This window comes from Protomyctophum bolini, assembly GCF_963924005.1.
Source record: "Protomyctophum bolini genome assembly, chromosome: 11".
In the NCBI taxonomy this organism is placed as follows: Eukaryota; Metazoa; Chordata; class Actinopteri; order Myctophiformes; family Myctophidae; genus Protomyctophum; species Protomyctophum bolini.
The window spans coordinates 21,467,078-21,485,326 of record NC_137872.1 but is presented as its reverse complement, the minus strand read 5'-3'; the positions used below and the strand labels follow the sequence as shown (position 1 = coordinate 21,485,326).

The window sequence follows — 18,249 nt, the reverse complement described above, 5'->3', positions numbered from 1 at the left end:
ATACTCAAGTAAAGTACAAATACCTCAATAATTGTACATAAGTACAGTACTTAAGTAAATGTACTTAGTTACTTTACAGTACACCACCATTTTATGTCATATGAAAGCAGGGAATCAAATTGACATATTGGTTGTTCAGTTTGACCCACCAGTTTTGGAGATATGGCAGTAATGTCTTGCAGAAAACAGCGAGTTGAGAAAACAGGCTTGAAAGGTTCACTTCTGTGGTCTCTAACATTACACCTATAGCTACAGTACATGTTAAGCATTTATTTCATATTGACACGTCGATTTCAGCTCTGACACATATATCACTCATTATGTTTTGTTTACAGATGATTGAAAGGTAGCCAGCCTGTTGCACGATGGTATACAGACTGACCGCTTGGACTGATGGACATTATATGGAGAGTATAACAGGATCGGTGGGCACTAGGGACATCTGGACACCTTCATGGAAAGTTGGCTTGGAGTTTGGAGCTTGTAAATCTGCTATTTTCACTAGTTTGGAAGTTAGAATTGGTTTTATAGGAAGGGCGCAGGGCTGCTAAAATGAATATCAAATCTAAATACTGAATCAAGCAATTTAAAAACTGTCTGTGTGTTCACAAAAGCCTGAGACGATAAAATGACCCAAAATGTGTTTGAAAGTGAAATATCCCTTTAAGTCTATGGGATGCGTTCCTATGGATTCCCAACCTTGCACGTTTGGTGTGCATTTGTCACGTGTCCCGCGACCCCATGTGGGGACCCAACCCCACCTTTGGGAACCCCTGGTCTATGGGTCCACCAAACCCTAGTGTATGTGCAGGCTCACAACGCTTTGTGGTGGGAGCTTGTACATATAGGGCCCAGTGGTTTTCAACCAGTGGTCCGGGGACCACCAGTGGTCCTTGAGAGGGTTCCCGGTGGTCCCCAGCTAAATGATGGAGAGTTCGTACCAAATGAACCCTTTACTTTTGAGAGTGTAAAATCAAACGAAACCCTTACGGGTCTGTTTGGTTAAATTTTTCGCTCTCAAGAGTTACATTATTGTTAAACATCTGCATTACCTAATTTACAAGTCTACACAATTAGAGAATGTGAAATGATTGTTATTTTGATCGTTTTCCTGTTATCTCTCCTATAGTACAGCTACAGCATCAATACAGCATGGAATTGTGGAAAAGAAAATCCAACCATAACGAAATATTGTTTCATTTTGGGTCTGAGAGGCTATATCTCATCAAATGGTACGGTCCGTGGCTCAAATGGTGAATAAATAATGGGCCTTGATACAAGAAGCATTGAAAACCACTAGGCTATTGTTGATGTATGAGTCATGACATGCCAGACACACTGTATTGTATGATAGAGAGGTTTCTGTGGGGAACATTTAAACAGTGTGCTTGTCTATGCTCTGACCTGAGTGAGATAATGGACACTGTCCATCAGTGGTGGAAAACGTACTCTCATTGTCTTTACTTAAGTGAAAGTATCAATACTGCAATGTAGAAACACTCCACAAATCTTTGAATAGCTCTGTAGTTCACTTCACATTCAAATATAATCAAAATCAAAGTAACTAGTAACTGTAGATCTTGGGATACTATAGTAGTATACTATAGTATACTACTATATAGGCCTACTACGTATACCTTAGTATACTAGTAGTAGTATACTACAGTATGTTGTAAAGAATAATGTATTATTACTTTTTGGGGGGGAAACCATGACAGACAACGTAATATGACATCCACAAGCATTCCCTTTCAAATATGCTTCCTACATCTAAAGAAATAAAAAACAGGTGTGCTTCCTCTGGAAACTGCTCTATGTTTAAGGCAGTGGTGGTGATCTGCCTTGAAAATTACTTGAGGGCCAGCCTGATGAATCAAACCTCCACTTGCTTCTACCACATAATCTAACCTTATTCTGTATACTCATCATGCAACACACAGGTATACAATTAAAGTTACGCATGCACACTCATGCACAGATTCACACACCCACACATTCAACTGCACACAAGTGTATTTGTTGTTACTGCATTTTCTAGAATGCAGGGCTTGACATTAACTTTTCGAGTTAAGTAAATTTACTTGTCCAGGCACAGAAGTCACTTGCCCGGAGCACAAGCACACAAATACAGTTAAATCAGGTAACTCTTAGTTTTAGTGAATACATGTTTGATTATTAGATGAATATTCTCAGTTTGCAAGTTAATATCCCTAGAATGTCTCTGTGATCTTACATAGATTTAATGTATTCAAAATACACAGGCATAGGTCCTATCCGCGCACGGTTAGCACTAGACTATGAAACATTTCAAAGATTCCTTTTCAGGCAAACATGTCAGATGAACCTAAATAAGTTTGAATGGGGTTGCTAGGTGTAAGTATGTCGGACTAGTAGCATGCCAAAGTTTGTGCTATTGCCATAGAGAGTTTGGAAAGTACCTTTTAGACATGCAGGTAGCCTACAATAAAGTAAAACAAAGGACAGGGAGGCATGACCTTAGCAGTCAGGGGTGCCCAAAAGGTAGATCGCGATCTACCAGTAGCCTAGATCACAAAGGCTGTGCAGGTAGACATGCCCCTAAATAATATTTAATTTAAATATAAAAATACAAATTTTGGCATCTGCCACTTGAATTAAGTTGACTTGATTGACATCAAAAAGGGCCTGTCAGCTCAAACCCATAATGCAATACTTCAATACTTGCACTTGTTGCTGCTCACAAATGTCAGTATAATTACAAATTAAATGCAAAACCCGTTACCATTCCAAGTGCATTTGTCTTATACATACGCAACGCCAGTGCCACTATTCCAAAGGTACATTTTTTAACTACAGTATTTTCAGCAATGGAATTATAATTGTTTCGGTGAGTAGATCTTGTTGAACTGGTCATTTTCAAAGTAGCTCTCAAGTCCAAAAAGTGTGTGCATTGTAGCATCAGGTACAAACTATAGGGCTGTCGATACACAACACACCACACATGTGCTTCATAACTACTACTGTAGTTGAGACAACAAATGGCCAGATTACATTTTGATCCACCATTACTTTAAGACCCTAGGCTAGCCTACTATGTGTATCATTATGGTCCTGATTAATTCAAAACGATAACAGCATTCAAATGAAGGCACACAGTTTAATTTAAATCATGTCCACTCATTCAATTATGCCCACTGTCTTATTTTTGAGGGGTGCTAGCTAGCCCCTCCTATGTCCAGCTTGTAGTGTCCACAAACTTGTCCTGTACAAACATTAAATCCCCTTTGACAATGACTGGACAATTTTCAAGCTAATTGTGGTTGGCCGGAATGAGATGATGTATGATGATAACAGCGCCCCTCACTTCACACGCGTGTGATTTGTTTTTGAGGGGCGCCGCGCGCTAGCACCTATATACAGCATGTTTTCCTTCACTCGATCGTGTCACATTTGTCATTGACAATGAAAGGAGAATTTACGTCATGTGGGTAAGCAAATCGGCTTTTCTAAACACCGAAACTGTTTTAATTGGGGCTTTTATATAAAACTCTTCAGTTGTGAAAAGCTGAGTTTTTTTTAATTAATCATGGTTAAAAGAGAAAACATAAGTTGACAAATTAATTCATGAAGTATAGTATTTCTTTATTGGATGATGTACGATGACAAGATTGCACCTTACTTCACACGGGTGTGATTTTTGAATTTCAACATTTGTCTTAATAAAAAATAATATTATAATACTTAAAATATTCAATGTCTTCAGACAGTGTCTTGTGTATGACGTCACATCCAGGTCACCAGTCCGTGATGCTGTGTTTTCAAACTTTGCTGCCAGAGAAAAAAGTCAAGTTTAATATTTTTGTCTTATTTTGTAATATTGTCTTTGACAAGCAAGTTGACCAGACTCCTGAAGCAATCTAACCAATCAGCGCTCTCATCGTGCCAGCGGGGCGTGGTTTGCTCACTCGAGGAAAGAAAACGAGGCGTTATATTGACATTGGTAACCATAGAATATTGTGACGCTCTGTTCCTTTTTTATTTTTTATGAAATGAATGAACGCAATGCATTGAAACGCTGCTACCCAATCCCGATAAGTTATTTTTCATATGGTTTCGTGCTAGAAATGATTTTTTTTAACAATATAAAGTTGTTATAGAATTGAGACGTAACCGCGACCGGATTCATTAGGTCACCAATTCTGGTGTAAGACCAGACCCGCTACACAGAGAGGATAGGCTGAAGTCCAACTTTGGGTTTGTATGTTTTACCAATAACAGCTAAATACGTAGTGTCTAATATTTGTCTACAGCAGTTAGTCAGAGAATCGCTTTATTGTAACATCCAGGATGAATGAAACCCGTGGTTCTGGTTGAGGAGGTCGGTCCACTCTCTCTTAGGTACCGGTAACTCCTGATACTGTTGTGAATGTGTTGTGTAGTGTGTGAAAGCTGTGTTGCCACGTCTGCTTATTATAAGCTACTTGGTGTTTGTTTTAAAGTTGCTTGTAAAGTAAATAGTAAGTAAATATTTGTGATTGTGAATTTGTGCTGTTTTGGGGGGCTTTATTGTTTCTAAAGTGTAGGTAGGGACAGTGCTTCCTAATGTATTATGATGTTTCTTTGATTGATTGATTGTAGTAGGCCTAACAATTTTCAGAATTACAGTACATTTCAAGCACAACTCAATATCAACACCATAAAGCATTACACTTGTTTACAATAGGGTCCACCATTTTCAATTCATCAGAACATTTAAAGACATACATCTCTCTCTCTCTATATATATATATATATATATATATATATATATATATATATATATATATATACATAGAGAGAGAGAGAGAGAGAGAGAGAGAATACCAAACGACTCGCCCCCACTTAACAATGATAAATTCATATGATAATACCTTTTATATAATCACCATTCACCAACATGAATTATGTTTATTTACAGCTAGGTAGAGTAGTGGGCGAGATGGAAAAGGGGTGACCGTACCTGTTACCGTTTCAATGACGTACACATCTATCATTGCCGTGTACGGCCAGGTGTTCCGTTATGAGAGCTGTGATCCTATCATTGCCGTGTACAGCCAGGCGTTCCGTTATGAGAGCTGTTATCCTGGCGGCGGGCTATGGCACGAGGCTGCAGAGGGACGTGGAGCGGGACGCCAGCGGTCAGTTCAGCCACCTGTCCGGCAGAGCCAAGCCTCTGCTGCCTGTAGGACACTGCGCTCTGATATCACACTGGGTGCACGCGCTGAGCGCGTCCGGCTGCGTGGCACACGTCTACGTAGTTGTAAGTATTAACACGGTTTCTCCTAATTATATACTATTATTGGTTATTATAACTTATTAGACCTAAACATATGTGTATAAAGGTAGGTTCTGTTTTTTTTGGCCACTAGATAGCAGTGTCAGTCTGGAGAGTTATACTAGCTCAACTGGTATCTGCTGCTGTTATTTCACGTCTCTTGTGCAAATACAAGAGAAGAGACTGTGGAACTCTCACACTATTAGTATGTATTATGTTTCTGATTGTGTCTTGTGTATTGTGTATTGTGACATTCAAACATTAATGTAACATTCTACAGACCAACAGTGTCTTCCATGCTGCGTTCGAGGAGTGGGCGGCCGGGTTCTCCATGGTCCACATCCTCAACGACCAGACCCGGAGTAACGAGGTAAGAACCACCGTTTAGATTACATTTAATTCATTGTAAAAAGTTAAAGATGGAGTGCCACAATTTTTGTATTTTTCCAGTTTTTCATGTGTCTATGAGGTGACAGTACTTCATTAGACACCCTGGAGTCGTTTTTATGTGCAATGATGTATTCACTTTGTATTTAGGGTTTCTTCCTTGAGGTTGAACCCTAGACAGTCAAACGGGCCAATCACATTATGAGTCCCTCCCCTAACCCCTTCCTCTTTATCATACAATTACATCTGTGGGTGCGGCTTCAGTTCAGGTGGATCAAACCAGGCATACTTAATGAACTGGTGGGCGTTTTTGAAAAAAGTATTCCTCCTTACCGGTATATAACAATAAGACCCGATGATCATGTTTCAGTTTGGGAAAATCATGGCACTCCATCTTTAACATAGTGAGACTTTTTTTTTTCACTTAATTTTTATTGAAGGAAGAACAGACAAAACAACTAACAAGACAATACAGAAAGAAAAAGAAAAGAAAAAGGCAAAAAGTAAATGAAAAAAGCTGCATTTTTCATATTACAAAAAACATTCAATGAAATCATATTGCAATATCGCTAGGCTGAGAGAAGAGATTCCACTTTTCCCACTTTTTATAGAATTTATCCTCTTGTAGTCTCAGTATGAATGTTAATTTGTCCATAGTATACAGTTCCTCAATAATGTCCATCCATTGATCTTTCGTTGGGTCCTGTTGGCACCAGCGTCGTGTGATTGCTTTTTTACTTGATGCTAAGAGGATCTTGATTAAATATTTATCATGTATTAGAAACTCTTCGGGGATATTTCCCAACAGTAGAAAAGAAACAGACAGAGGTATCTCAAAACACAGAATGGTCTCCAAGGTGGAGTGGATATCCTGCCAGTATTTCTGAATTTTAGGACAAGACCAGAAAATATGAGCGTGGCCCGCCCCCTTGTGGCCACACTGTCTCCAGCATGGCTGATCTGTTTTCAGTTGAACATAGTGAGACTTTAACGCTTTTATCCGTTAACAACTACGGCCATTTCTTACGACCTCAGGAGCGTCTTGGAGCCGTCGCCTGCTTGCAGCTGGCAGTGAAGCACTTTGAGATAGAAGATGATGTCATGGTGATTGGAGGGTAGGTTTTTACTATGACCATACATTTTCATAAACTTTATGTGTGGTGTGTGTATGGAATTACCAAATGTCCTACAATGGGTATCGATAAAGATGATGATAGAAGCTTTTCTAATGATGATGATGATGATGAGTATTAACCCATTTTGACCTGACATCGACATTTTAAAAATGTCCTCTAAATCACGACAGTTTTCTGATTCTGAAATACCTATGTTTCTACCTATCAGTGGTTCTCAATATTTCATGTCAAGGACCCCAAAAAAGATATGACATTGGCCGCCGACCCCCATCTGAAAATATGTTGTTCCAGGGACCCCCCCCAGTAGCAAGGATTTGAGTTAAAAACGTTCACTCTGAATATGTTCAAAGATTTGTGCCACATTTTCATACAGGATTTTTCAAAAATAGCAGACCTACAAGCTCGTAGATCGCCACTTGGTGGCGCGCTATGAGCTTGTAGATTTGCTATTTTTCAATAGCTAAATTATAACACAATGTTTAATACACCAAAAGGGTACTTCCCGCCCAAAATGGGTTGATAGATGAAAGGTCTCCTCTCTGTATAAACAGGGACACGCTGTTCAGAGAAGACTTCAGTTTGGGTCGGCTGAAGGAGAGGTTCTGTGAGCTGCAGGCGCTGAGTGATGCCAACTGTCTGCTTCTGTCTTACCAGTGTAAAGATGAAGGTATCCTTCTGAATGTTCTATTGAGATATTTATCCAGTGTAAAGATGAAGCTATCCTTCTGAATGTTCTATTGAGATATTTATCGGTCCCACTTGGATATTCAATGTGTCAGGATATTTTCAAGTTTCCTCAGAACGTCACAGCTCCCAGCGACCGACAGTACAAGACTGGTTATACTGGTCAGTTCCCAGTGACCACAGTGGGAGACTGTGGTTGTACTGGTCAGCTCCCAGTGACCGACAGTACAAGACTGTGGTTGTACTGGTCAGCTCCCAGTGACCGACAGTAGAAGACTGTGGTTGTACTGGTCAGCTCCCAGTGACCCAGCATTTCAAATATTTTTAAAATCTACATCTGTCTTTCCCCACACAGAACCAATGGTTTACAGTATAATTATGTCTGTCTCTCTCCCCCCACAGAACCAATGATGTACTCTCTCCACACAGAGAACCAATGGTTTACAGTAGATGTTATGCTTTGTCTTTTTCGCCACACAGAGACTCATAAATATGGGATACTGGAAGTGGACGAAGACCTGAGGGCAATCTGCATGAAGGAGAAACCACTTCCTACAGACACCACGTCTAGGAGAGCAGTAAGCCCTCTTCCAACACATCTACATGCTGAAATGCTGAAACGCTATTCTGGAACACATTTTGTAAATAGTTTTGGCCTTTAATGTCTTTGGGTAGATAGACAGATAGATAGATAGGTAATAGAGTGTCGCAGTCCCGCCCCCTCGAGAGACCCGGAAAAGAAATCCTGTTCATTTTCCTCATGGACTTTTCAGGAAGTCGTTTACGCCGCGGACAAAGCCAAAGTCTCTTGTCGTGACAAATCATGACAATAAACACAATGTTTTGGGCCAAACAAAGAATTAGAAAGTAGAAAAAAACGGCAGGTTACAACACTTTTTTTCTCTTTTTTCTTCTTTGTAATTATTTGTTTCGTCCAAAATAGTCATGAGTCATGATTTGTCATGATTTGTCACGACTCGAGTTGGCTTCGTACGACTCTTAAAAGGTCTTTAAATAAATACCTTTTGAAATGTCTATGGGAAAAATGCATTGGGATTCATTTCCTGGGTCTGGTGTCGTCATGAAAGACTGTATTTTTGAGAGATGCTTATCAGTCAGAATTCTCTAATGGGAAATCAATCAATCATGTCTGGATGAAAGCTCTGGTAACAAACCAAGAAACTGTCCCTTTGTCCTCAGTGTCCCTGTTTCTATGTAAATAACAAACCAAGAAACTGTCCCTTTGTCCTCAGTGTCCCTGTTTCTATGTGTTTTCCAAAAGAAGCCTTCCACAGTTAGACACCTTTTTAGAAGAAAACAGGGTAAGTTGCCATTCGTCAGTGTTTGAATGTCATTTTCATCCATAGAACAGGTGGTTTGCCTGCAGTTTTACCAGAGCCCTTAAACTGTACCTGTATGTGTTCTTACTCTGTGAGCCCTATTGTTATCCTACTGTATGTCATTGTTTATTGGGTAGATGTTTTGGCCTGGGGCGAGGCTGGCATGAGCATCCTTACATTCACAGAGCTAAAATATCCACCACCCAGTTGGCTAGCTAACACCTCATGGCATGTGCATTACACACCCACGTCTGTATTTTGTTAGGGCCATCTTGTTTCCCCCTCTAGACCAAATAGCTTTGCTTATTATGACATGCCCTGAATAAGGATGCGTTCTATACGTTTAAAAGAGAAAATAAATACAATAAAATATACATTTCGATATACCACGTAATTTTAATAGATTTGTTTGACTGTCGTATAGGAAGCTCCTATAGAACGGAAAGATGCTCCAGGAAACTTTGTATCTTGGCTCATTCCAAGGTAAGATGTTTGTTTACCTTATCTATTCTACACATCTGGAACCTGTCCATTAATACCATATCTACACATCTGGAACCTGTCCATTACACATCTGGAAACCCACATAATATTTACCGTAACCCATTTTGACCTGAGATCAGAATCTAAAAATGTCTTCTACATCCTTACAGTTTTCTGAAAAAGCTATGTTTCTATGTCAGTCGTTCTTCGATTTTTCAAAAATAGCAGACCTTGTAGATCTGCTATTTTTCAATAGCTAAAGCATAACATAATGCTAACACCAAAAGGGGTTCCCGCCCAAAATGGGTTAATACCATATTATCTTCTGTATACCACATCTGGAAACCCATATAATATTTACCTTAAATGAGTGTATGTTCAGTAACAGAAGTTTCCCTGTCTCTCCATCCCTGTCTTAATAATTGCTAGAGTCTATAGAGCTTTAAACTTTTAACAAAACACCAACTCGGGATTCCTGGATCGCTGCCCTCCACAAATTCCTATCCAACATCAGGTTCTTGAGCTCTGCAGTGTTGTCAGCCAAGCTGTCGCACCGCAGCACGTCTACAGGTGGTACGGCTTCTTTCCCCTCCTGGCTTTGCCCTGGGTTGGCTCCCATATAGGGTCAATTTACTTGCCTCAAGTTCTGGGTGCCTGACGCAGTGCCCTGCCAGCCTCATCCTTCTCTCTCTGACTTTGTCCGTGACGCGTGGTAGGTCCCCATAGAGGTCCACATTTCTGATGCGATCCGTCCATGTGACACCTAGTGCCATTCGTAGCATTCTTGTGTCGACTCCATCCAGGGCTTTTTCCTGTTGTACTGTGAGGGTCCATGTCTCGGCCCCATACAGCAGTACCGACTCCACAGTAGCTATGAACAGCCGCCTCTTAAGGTCTTCTCCCATGTCTGAAATAACCCAGCAAGTACCTTGTACCCATACAAGGTACAAAATACAAGACTTCTAGAGAGATGACTTCCGCACACCCGGTAAGTAATTTGGAGCAGGTGCGATGATGATGAGGCATATCCAATGTGGAAAGGAGAGACACCCGCACACCGCCACTTGCTGGGTTATTTAAGAATAAGATATAAGAAGCAACGTTTCGGTCTTGTAACCTTCGTCTGAACCAAGCAAGTGGCGGTGTGCGGGTGTCTCTCCTTTCCACAAAATACAAGACAAAATGCAAGACACTCAAGAATAAAAAACTATATTTTTGCTTATTAAAAGCGTGTCTTGTTTCAGTTGTTTGAGACATGAGTTTTTTGCTGTTGTTTGATTTCAGGCAACCGGTGTACGTTCAAGAGATATGTGGGCGTTTCGACGTTGGCAACTTGGCCTCCTACGTTGAGTGTGACCAGTACTTCAGAGCAAAGCTTCAGGACGTGACCTCATACATGGTGTAGAATCTATTTAAAAAGTGCTGAATTGTTTTCAGCCCAGGAAGGAACCCTTTAGCTGAGAGAGAGAGAGACAGATGAAGGAGGGACCACTACATCCAATCCAATCCAATCCACTTTATTTATATAGCACGTTTCAAAACTCAAGAGTTTACAAAGTGCTGTAAGTACATATTGTATAACATTCTGTTGTAAATTCAACGTTTTCATATAGTTCATAGACTTGTTTCACAGCACTATCATATTTCTTTATTTTTAGTCATTTAGACCTGAGACCAGATTCAACAAATGTCTTCTGAATCATGACGTTTTCTGATTTATGTTTATTATATCAGTTGTTCTCAAACTAAACCCTATGTTTATATCAGTTGTTATCTATTTCATGCCAAGAACCTAAAACAATATATGTAATTGGCCGTGGACCCCCCATCTCAAAATATGTTGTTTCAGGGACCCTCCCAGATGCAAAGATTTGAATACAAAATGCCCGCTGTGAAAGTATATATCGTATGTTCAAAGATTTGCGACACATTTTCACGATTAAAAAAGAAATAGCAGATCTACAAGCTCGAGTGCCGAGCTACGAGCTTGTAGATTGTGTTATTACGATCGAAGGTCGCAGTTAAACTAACATGATGTTAATTATTTCTCGAATAAACTACACAATCATTCAATTCTTATTTAAACAACCTCATGTCTCCTCTGAGCATTACTGTGTGTGTGTGTGTGTGTGTGGGTGTGTGGTGAACCATGAAAATAAAAACAGGGCAATAAAATAATTATATGCCAGCCAGCCTAGCATATTTTCCGTTCACAAAACGTATTGCTATAGCTAAGCTGGTTTTGCATCACATTTCCTGACAGGAATTCAGACGAGAGAGGTAACATGTAAAAATGTGTTTTACTCCCCGTGGGGTATTGCCCACGGTTTAGAAGTTAAGTTTAGAAGCACTCGTTTTCTGTAAAGCAACGTCTTGCATTATGTGCTAATTCAAAACAGGTGGTACGCAGGAGGAGTTGAGTGATAGCCTATCTAACGAGCGCTTCCAAACTTATCACTTAGAAAAAGAATCAGCTGCAAGGACCCAAAGTAGCTCATAACATGTCTACAGTGGACTTTTATGAAACAAACACTTTTGCTGCAATGTTGGTTGAGTTTGTCGTTGTTTAATACAATCAGATAGGACTTTTCTGTTTGGATGAATTGCACCTATAGGTAGCACCTTGCCATTAATGGTAAGATGGACGCGGTCTGCATGCAATTTGCATTCTCTCTGTCACCAGGCTGGATTGTCCTGTTTTTAAATGTCGCAGCCATCAGATCTACAAGCTCACAGCGCGGCGCGATGCAAGCTTGTAGATCTGCTCTTCTAGTGTGGGAGGAACGAGGAAGTGTCTCGTTCCCTTCCCCCAAACAGTCAGAAGATCATTTGGGCAATCTTTTCCCTCTGCTCTCCTGCTCTGCTCTGCTCAACGAAAAAACGATGGGTTATAGCCCATGTTATGTTTTTTGAAATTTTGAAACAACCAAAAGTGTCAAATAATGGTTAGAAGCTGTTTTTCAACAACCAAAAGTGTCAAATAATGGTTAGAGAAAGTTTAAAAAATCAAAGCAAATACAGGTAATTCGAAAATGTTATTTTTTTACTTTTGTGTTTCTCTTCTTTATATATTACTTTACTGTTGAAATGTAAAATTTACATTTCAACGAAAGGACCTGTAAATGACAACACAAAAACTAAGGCACTGGTGTTGTACTTCTGGTTTACCGGAACGGGGTGCAACTCCCTGCAGTGCCCTGCTCAATTTGTTGTATTTACATGGTAAACAATTGTACATGGTACAATTTTCCGCATTTTTTCCGCAATTTTCCGCAATTTTCAATTTCCGCAATTTCCAGATTTCCAAATTTCCGAAATTTCCAATTTCCGCAATTTCAACGAAAGGAATGCGGCCATGTGCTCATGTACCCCCTGTCTATTAGGTCAGAAAAGTAATATTTAAACAGTAAATAAGACATTTTTGGCGAATGCAATGTAGTCTATATGTTTTGTGGGAGTGTGCAGGTTTTATTTTGCATAGAGAGATGTGTGGTGGAAGTGTGGTTTGGTCGGAGATAGAGGTAGAGGAGAGAAGTCTACGGGAGCTCTACCCAGGGTGAAGAGCCTACTAGTTAGGCCTATGTTTGTTAATGTACAATTTCGACGTTTATATAGTAGTATAGTATCTTTTCCCTTTTTGCTTCCTATATCATGAATTCCTGTTCTGTTTTTAACTACATAGATGTGTCTATTTGTACGTCTCTAAATATTTTGATGAATTGAACAATGTGGACCCTGTTGTAAACAAGTGTAATGCTTAATTGGGTCGTCCACTCACAGTTAACAGTCTTTGTATTGAGTTTGTGCTTGAAATGTACTGTAATTCTACAAACTGTTAATAAATATTTAAATCAATCAATCAATAGATTTAGTTAAGCATACTGGCATTTCTTCGTAAATACATACTGTAGGGCTGTATATACGGTATGCATGGGCCACATCCACAGGTTATAATATCCGGATATTGATAATAGGCTTTATTATTATTGATTTCAGCTACAATTCCAAACATGCAAACATGTCCCGCTTGGATTACTTTGGTCTAAAATAAGTTTTTTTTATGTCGAATGTATTTGTATTTAGTTCATAAAGTTAACATAACTATCATATGTGTTTGAAGACCACCAAGACGGTCGAAACGTTGCATTTTTGCCTTTAATAAAGTACAGTAAAGTCTCTTGTGGAGCTCCAGAAACAAGTGTGTAAAACGTATTGACCTCAAGTTGTGCGTTTTAAGCTTGAACTGCAGTTCATGATGTCCTGAGTGGTCGCACCAAACTGGAGAATGTTTTCAAGGAGTTCACCGAGGTCTGCATTGCATTCTGGCTGCTTCTGGCTGGAGGAGGCTGGCTGGCTGGCTGCATGTATGATGATGACGCTAAACTGCTCGCACAACATGACCTCCATAATTACAGCACAGAGATGACTCTCATATTATCATGTTTTTTAAAGCAGTGGTTCCCAAACTTTTTTCATGTAAAGGACCCCCAAATTTGGCACTAATTATAGCCCGCGGACCCCCCATTTGAAAATATATGCTGGGACCCCCAATGAGAGAAGATTTCAGACCTATAAATACATTTAGATCATTTGAAACAAGCCGATCTACAAGCTCACATCTGTGTCGTGAATTGATGCGACGCACTGTGAGCTTGCAGATCGGCTATTTTCAAAATTTGAAAACTTGAAATGAGACATTCACATAATGTAAAGTACTTTCTACTTTTAGAAGTTTAAGGTCTTTTTGATACCAATACTTAATTATTTTGAGCCTACTTTTAATCAAGTACATTTTGAATTCCAGACTTTTACGTACTTGTGACAGAGTAAGTAAAAAATGTACTTTTTTATACCACTGGACTTCCATAATTGCAGCACAAAGATGACTCATATTTATAATGTCATGTTTAGATACAGATATAGTGCCGCCCATCGTCCAACTGCTCATTTATGGCAAACCAAAAACTGCACACCGTGAAATTCTTTAGTGACGGTTTGTCCTAGCCTGGGAAAACCCACGCCCCCTGCTGGACAACATTTCATTAGGTTTGTCCTCTGCTCCGTTTCTCTCCCAGGTTATTCCTTCTATACCAATGAATTCCCACTTCCCACTGTTTTTCGTTGATGTATAACCTCCAAAGATGTGCTTCTCGATTAAGCTATAGGCCTACATGAGTAGTATTAAGTCGATCATGATTGGTTCGACGTATATGTCGCCGAAAAAACAGATTTTCATCATTTTTTTAATATAGCCTACATACTTATGTTGTTTGTTTTTCATGATTTTCAACGATAAAAAAAATAGAAAAATCATGAAAAAACCTGAAGACATAGCCTACTATTATCACTCCATTCAACCACCTCATTTACTTTACTAATAGATAGACATACCAACCAAAACCCAACCTTTATTCATTGCAGCCAGCAACACCTTCCTGGATCTCAGCCAACTCCCTCCCCAGGAGTGGGGCACCCTCCCACACTGTCAGGAAATCCCAGTGGGAACTGTAACTGACTTGACTAACATTCCGTTCACCACAGCAAATCCTCCTCCTCCTCCTCCTCCGACCGACAGCAATGTGAACCGATTAATTATGTTGAACTGTCCATCAACTGTCTGTCTGTCTGTCAGTCGTGTGTGCGTGCGTGTGTGCGCGCGCATGCGTGCGGCTTCCTTCCACACAGCTGTGATCCATGTATAATAACTCTATGTGATCCATACACTCTGACGGACCAATGACCGACGGTCTATACCCGGATACAGTAGGCGGGGCTTATGATTTAAAATGGAACCGCACGCGTTCCGTAGCAGTGTGTTTGGGGCAGCTGCAACAAGGTAAGGTTTGTTTTAGAACCGCATGGTTGTTAGCCAACATTAACGCTGTTGTTTTTTTAATATTAGTGTTAGAAGGACTGTTGGTTGTTTATTGTGACTCTAAAAGGACAACAATATGAGGAATGTGTTGGTACTTTTTGAGACACAAACAAATAAACAAACAAACAGGTGGAAAGTAAATAATTACATCTACTGAAGTACTGTGGACAATAATATTGTACTTTTATATTCTATTATGTGGACACTTTACTAGTTATTTTGTAGATTCGGATTATTTAAAAAAATATATCCTTTTGGCTACATTGGCTACACAATTTACCACTGGGCTACAACCACATTTTGGCCATTTGGAAGTAGCTGATCTACAATCGCACAATGCATTGTGATGCAATGCATTGTGAGATTGTAGTTCTGCTATTTTCAGATTAATTTTTCTTTCAAACATTTGATATGGGACATTTCTGTGTAATGAGCTACATTTGGTCATTTTTTAAGTGCATTTTGATGCCATACCCTTTTACTTTAGTACATAATGGTAAAACAAGTTGTAACTGTGGCGCATTCATTGGGCCACGTCACCCCTTTTGCAACCAGATCTTATTTGAATGATTTTTGAGACACACTTTCCTGGGGTTTTTATGTGTTTTTAGATATTTTAGTATTTCAAAGTGTCCATGGACTCCATGATGTCATGGACACCGGGCTCACTTCCTTCCTGAACTACAATTCCCACAATGCTTTGGGCCACTGCTCCTCCTTGTGGATAGGGGGAGGGCTGTCTTACTGAGACAACATTTAGTCCAGGAAGGAAGTGAGCCCAGTGTCCATGACATCATGGACTCTTTGAAATACTGAAATATCTAAACGCATAAAAACCCCCAGGAAAGTGTTTTTTGTCTCAAACATCATTAAAATAAGATCTGGTTGCAAAAGAAAAATGCAAGAATTTCCAAAGATGTGTTTTCTACAATGTATAATATCTGGATAAAGAGTAATGTTGGTGTATGTTTGTGTCTTACAGGTTGATCATGTGACCTTGGTGTCATGCGGTGACCTTGGATGCAGTCTTCAGGAGATGGCTGGTATTGATAATAGAGTGTCTACTCGGCTGAGCTGAAACGAATAACGGTGTCAACGAACGCTCCCTGAGATTACGAGGCGTACGGTGCTCGGGACGTATTGTGCCATACAACCTACGCGGCTCTATTAATACCGGCTATCTTCAACCGAGCGACGGAAGGCCCCCCATGGTAATTACATACAGAACTTTTTAGCTTTTAGGCTTCATAAAAGAAATGGTTGCACAAGGCAGATTATAGCCCTAGAATGTGTGTAATAATGGTGACACAGCTCTGTCAGTGACTGTTATGACTTCCAAAATGTCATCCTGTAGGCCGACAACTAATTTTCTTTTCCCCTGCCATTTCAGAAAGTGAAGCGGACTGGAGGTGTGAACTCTATGCTGTTGCCACTGCTGGGTGAACTCTATGCTGTTGCCACTGCTCGGTGCTGTTATCAGTGAAGGTTAGTTAACCGTCTGATTCCTGCTGCTTGTTTAAGTGGGCTACATGCTACCATACCATAGGTTGTCTTTCGCGCCATGTATAATTTCACTTAATTTGTGTGTATAATGCCAGTCCACATCAGTTATGTGATGTTTGTGGAGGCATGTGATTTATTTATCGTTTAACATAATTTACGGGTAAAGTCTGTCCACATCCACATCACATAATGTATGTTCTCTTGTGTCTCCTCTCTATTCTTTAATAAAGTTGTTTATTTTTTGTTGTCATAGTTTTTAATCGCATTTTGCTTTATTTTATTTAGGTAATTTCTTTCTTCTTGCCTATCTTTCCCTAGTTCTTCACTAGTGTTTTATGTGATGTGGAGGTGTGTGCTTTATGTCTTGTGTCATTATGGTAGCATGTAGCCCCTTAACACTGTGTTTACAGCTTACTATGCTGTAGGTCTGTGTACACTAACAAGAGGAAGCAAATGATGACCGCTGTGTCATTTGCTTTCTTCGTTGGTGTGTGTATTTTGTTTAGTGCTGATATTGAAGGTAAGTGAGTAGTTTATTATCCTTGACTGTTGGGCAGAAACCTTGTATCTCCATAGTTCAACCTTTTGTAAATTAATTTCCTTACTTGGTCATGCTACAGTGTCACACACAAGTAGCAAATGGCCAATCTCATGAGGCAAAGATAATCCATTATTGAATATTTAATAATTTTAAATTGCCTCATTCTAGTGGTTTTTCAAACCAGTGAAGTATCAGCAAGAGCTTGTGACTAAATAATAACATTGGAACACAGATTATTATATTAATAATATTGGATCAGTTGTTTTGGTCCATAAAAGTAATCATTTTGGACGTACAAGGTTTTTACCCAACCTTCATCTTTTCTCTCTTCTTTGCTTTAATAAATTTATTTGTTTTTGGTCTCAGAGTTTTTAATCGCATTTTGCTTTATTGTATTGTAATTTCTTATTTCTTTCTTTCCTTCCTATCTATGACACTAGTTTTTCACTAGTGTATGTGTGACTTGGCTCATGTCTCGCGTACAGTTTCTCATTTGGAGCTGTTTCATGTAATTTACCAGTAAAGCGTCATCACGTCAGTTCACATCAGATATGAACACAGGCCGATATGTGATGTGCATTTATGTGGTTTTTTTTAAAGGTGATTTTTCACAGCAATTGCGGCTAGCTCGTCATTCACGTCTGTTGGCATTGCGCCATATGAATTGTGTTTATGTTGTGTACTAATGTTCATAATATTGCTGACAAATACTGGGGCGCAAAGAATGCTGCTACCTCGTATAATTTATGTCAATCGTCCACAAATGGCATAAATTGTACAGTCTTGCCCCATGTTTCCTACATGGGACAACTAGATAGAAAAATACTTGCGCCACGGAAACCTAAAGGCCAACTGCTTGGGCAGAGACCAAGAAAATCTATTTTGTTCATGTTCATAAAGCGCTCAAAGTGCTTGAAGTGAAAAGTGCAGCAGCAAACATCTAGGTCATAAGACCATTGTTCGTGCTATATTATCAGATCTAATTTGTGAGTAAAGCTTCATTACGT

General features: G+C 39.6%; 2 protein-coding genes across 5 annotated transcripts in view; both read left to right on the top strand.

Annotated features, from left to right (window-relative positions):
• LOC308323795 (uncharacterized protein) overlaps positions 1-18,249 on the top strand; it is a 144,653-nt gene that overhangs the window by 14,493 nt on the left and 111,911 nt on the right. Inside the window, exon 13 of one of the 2 annotated variants that reach the window (XR_013964848.1) lies at positions 336-776. Coding sequence is in view for 1 of the 2 variants with exons in the window: in XM_080775622.1 (XP_080631748.1) it covers positions 336-350 (15 nt within the window). In the remaining variant the exon portion in view is untranslated. Of the gene's footprint in view, positions 1-335; positions 1,587-18,249 lie in introns of those variants that run through there. The other variant, XM_080775622.1, reaches the window with a different exon arrangement.
• On the top strand, positions 4,124-11,840 carry LOC308323843 (glucose-1-phosphate adenylyltransferase). 3 transcript variants are annotated; one of them, XM_080775695.1, is made up of 9 exons: positions 4,124-4,233; positions 5,073-5,278; positions 5,574-5,663; positions 6,716-6,795; positions 7,368-7,483; positions 7,981-8,078; positions 8,754-8,822; positions 9,265-9,323; positions 10,608-11,840. In XM_080775695.1, the coding sequence occupies exons 2-9, from the start codon at positions 5,087-5,089 to the stop codon at positions 10,726-10,728; spliced, it is 825 nt and encodes a 274-aa protein (XP_080631821.1). In that variant the 5' UTR covers positions 4,124-4,233; positions 5,073-5,086; the 3' UTR covers positions 10,729-11,840. The 3 variants fall into 3 exon arrangements, with proteins under 3 accessions (XP_080631821.1, XP_080631823.1, XP_080631822.1); XM_080775697.1 differs by having other exon boundaries at positions 4,203-4,237; positions 5,077-5,278; XM_080775696.1 differs by lacking the exon at positions 4,124-4,233 and adding an exon at positions 4,244-4,377.

Coding starts and splice junctions, on each gene's coding strand:
- LOC308323843 (XM_080775695.1), top strand. CDS start 5,087: ATGAGAGCTGTTATCCTGGCGGCGGGCTATGGCACGAGGCTGCAGAGG. Junction 8,079..8,753: donor ACACCACGTCTAGGAGAGCA/GTAAGCCCTCTT, acceptor CTTTGTCCTCAG/TGTCCCTGTTTCTATGTGTT. Junction 9,324..10,607: donor GTATCTTGGCTCATTCCAAG/GTAAGATGTTTG, acceptor GTTTGATTTCAG/GCAACCGGTGTACGTTCAAG.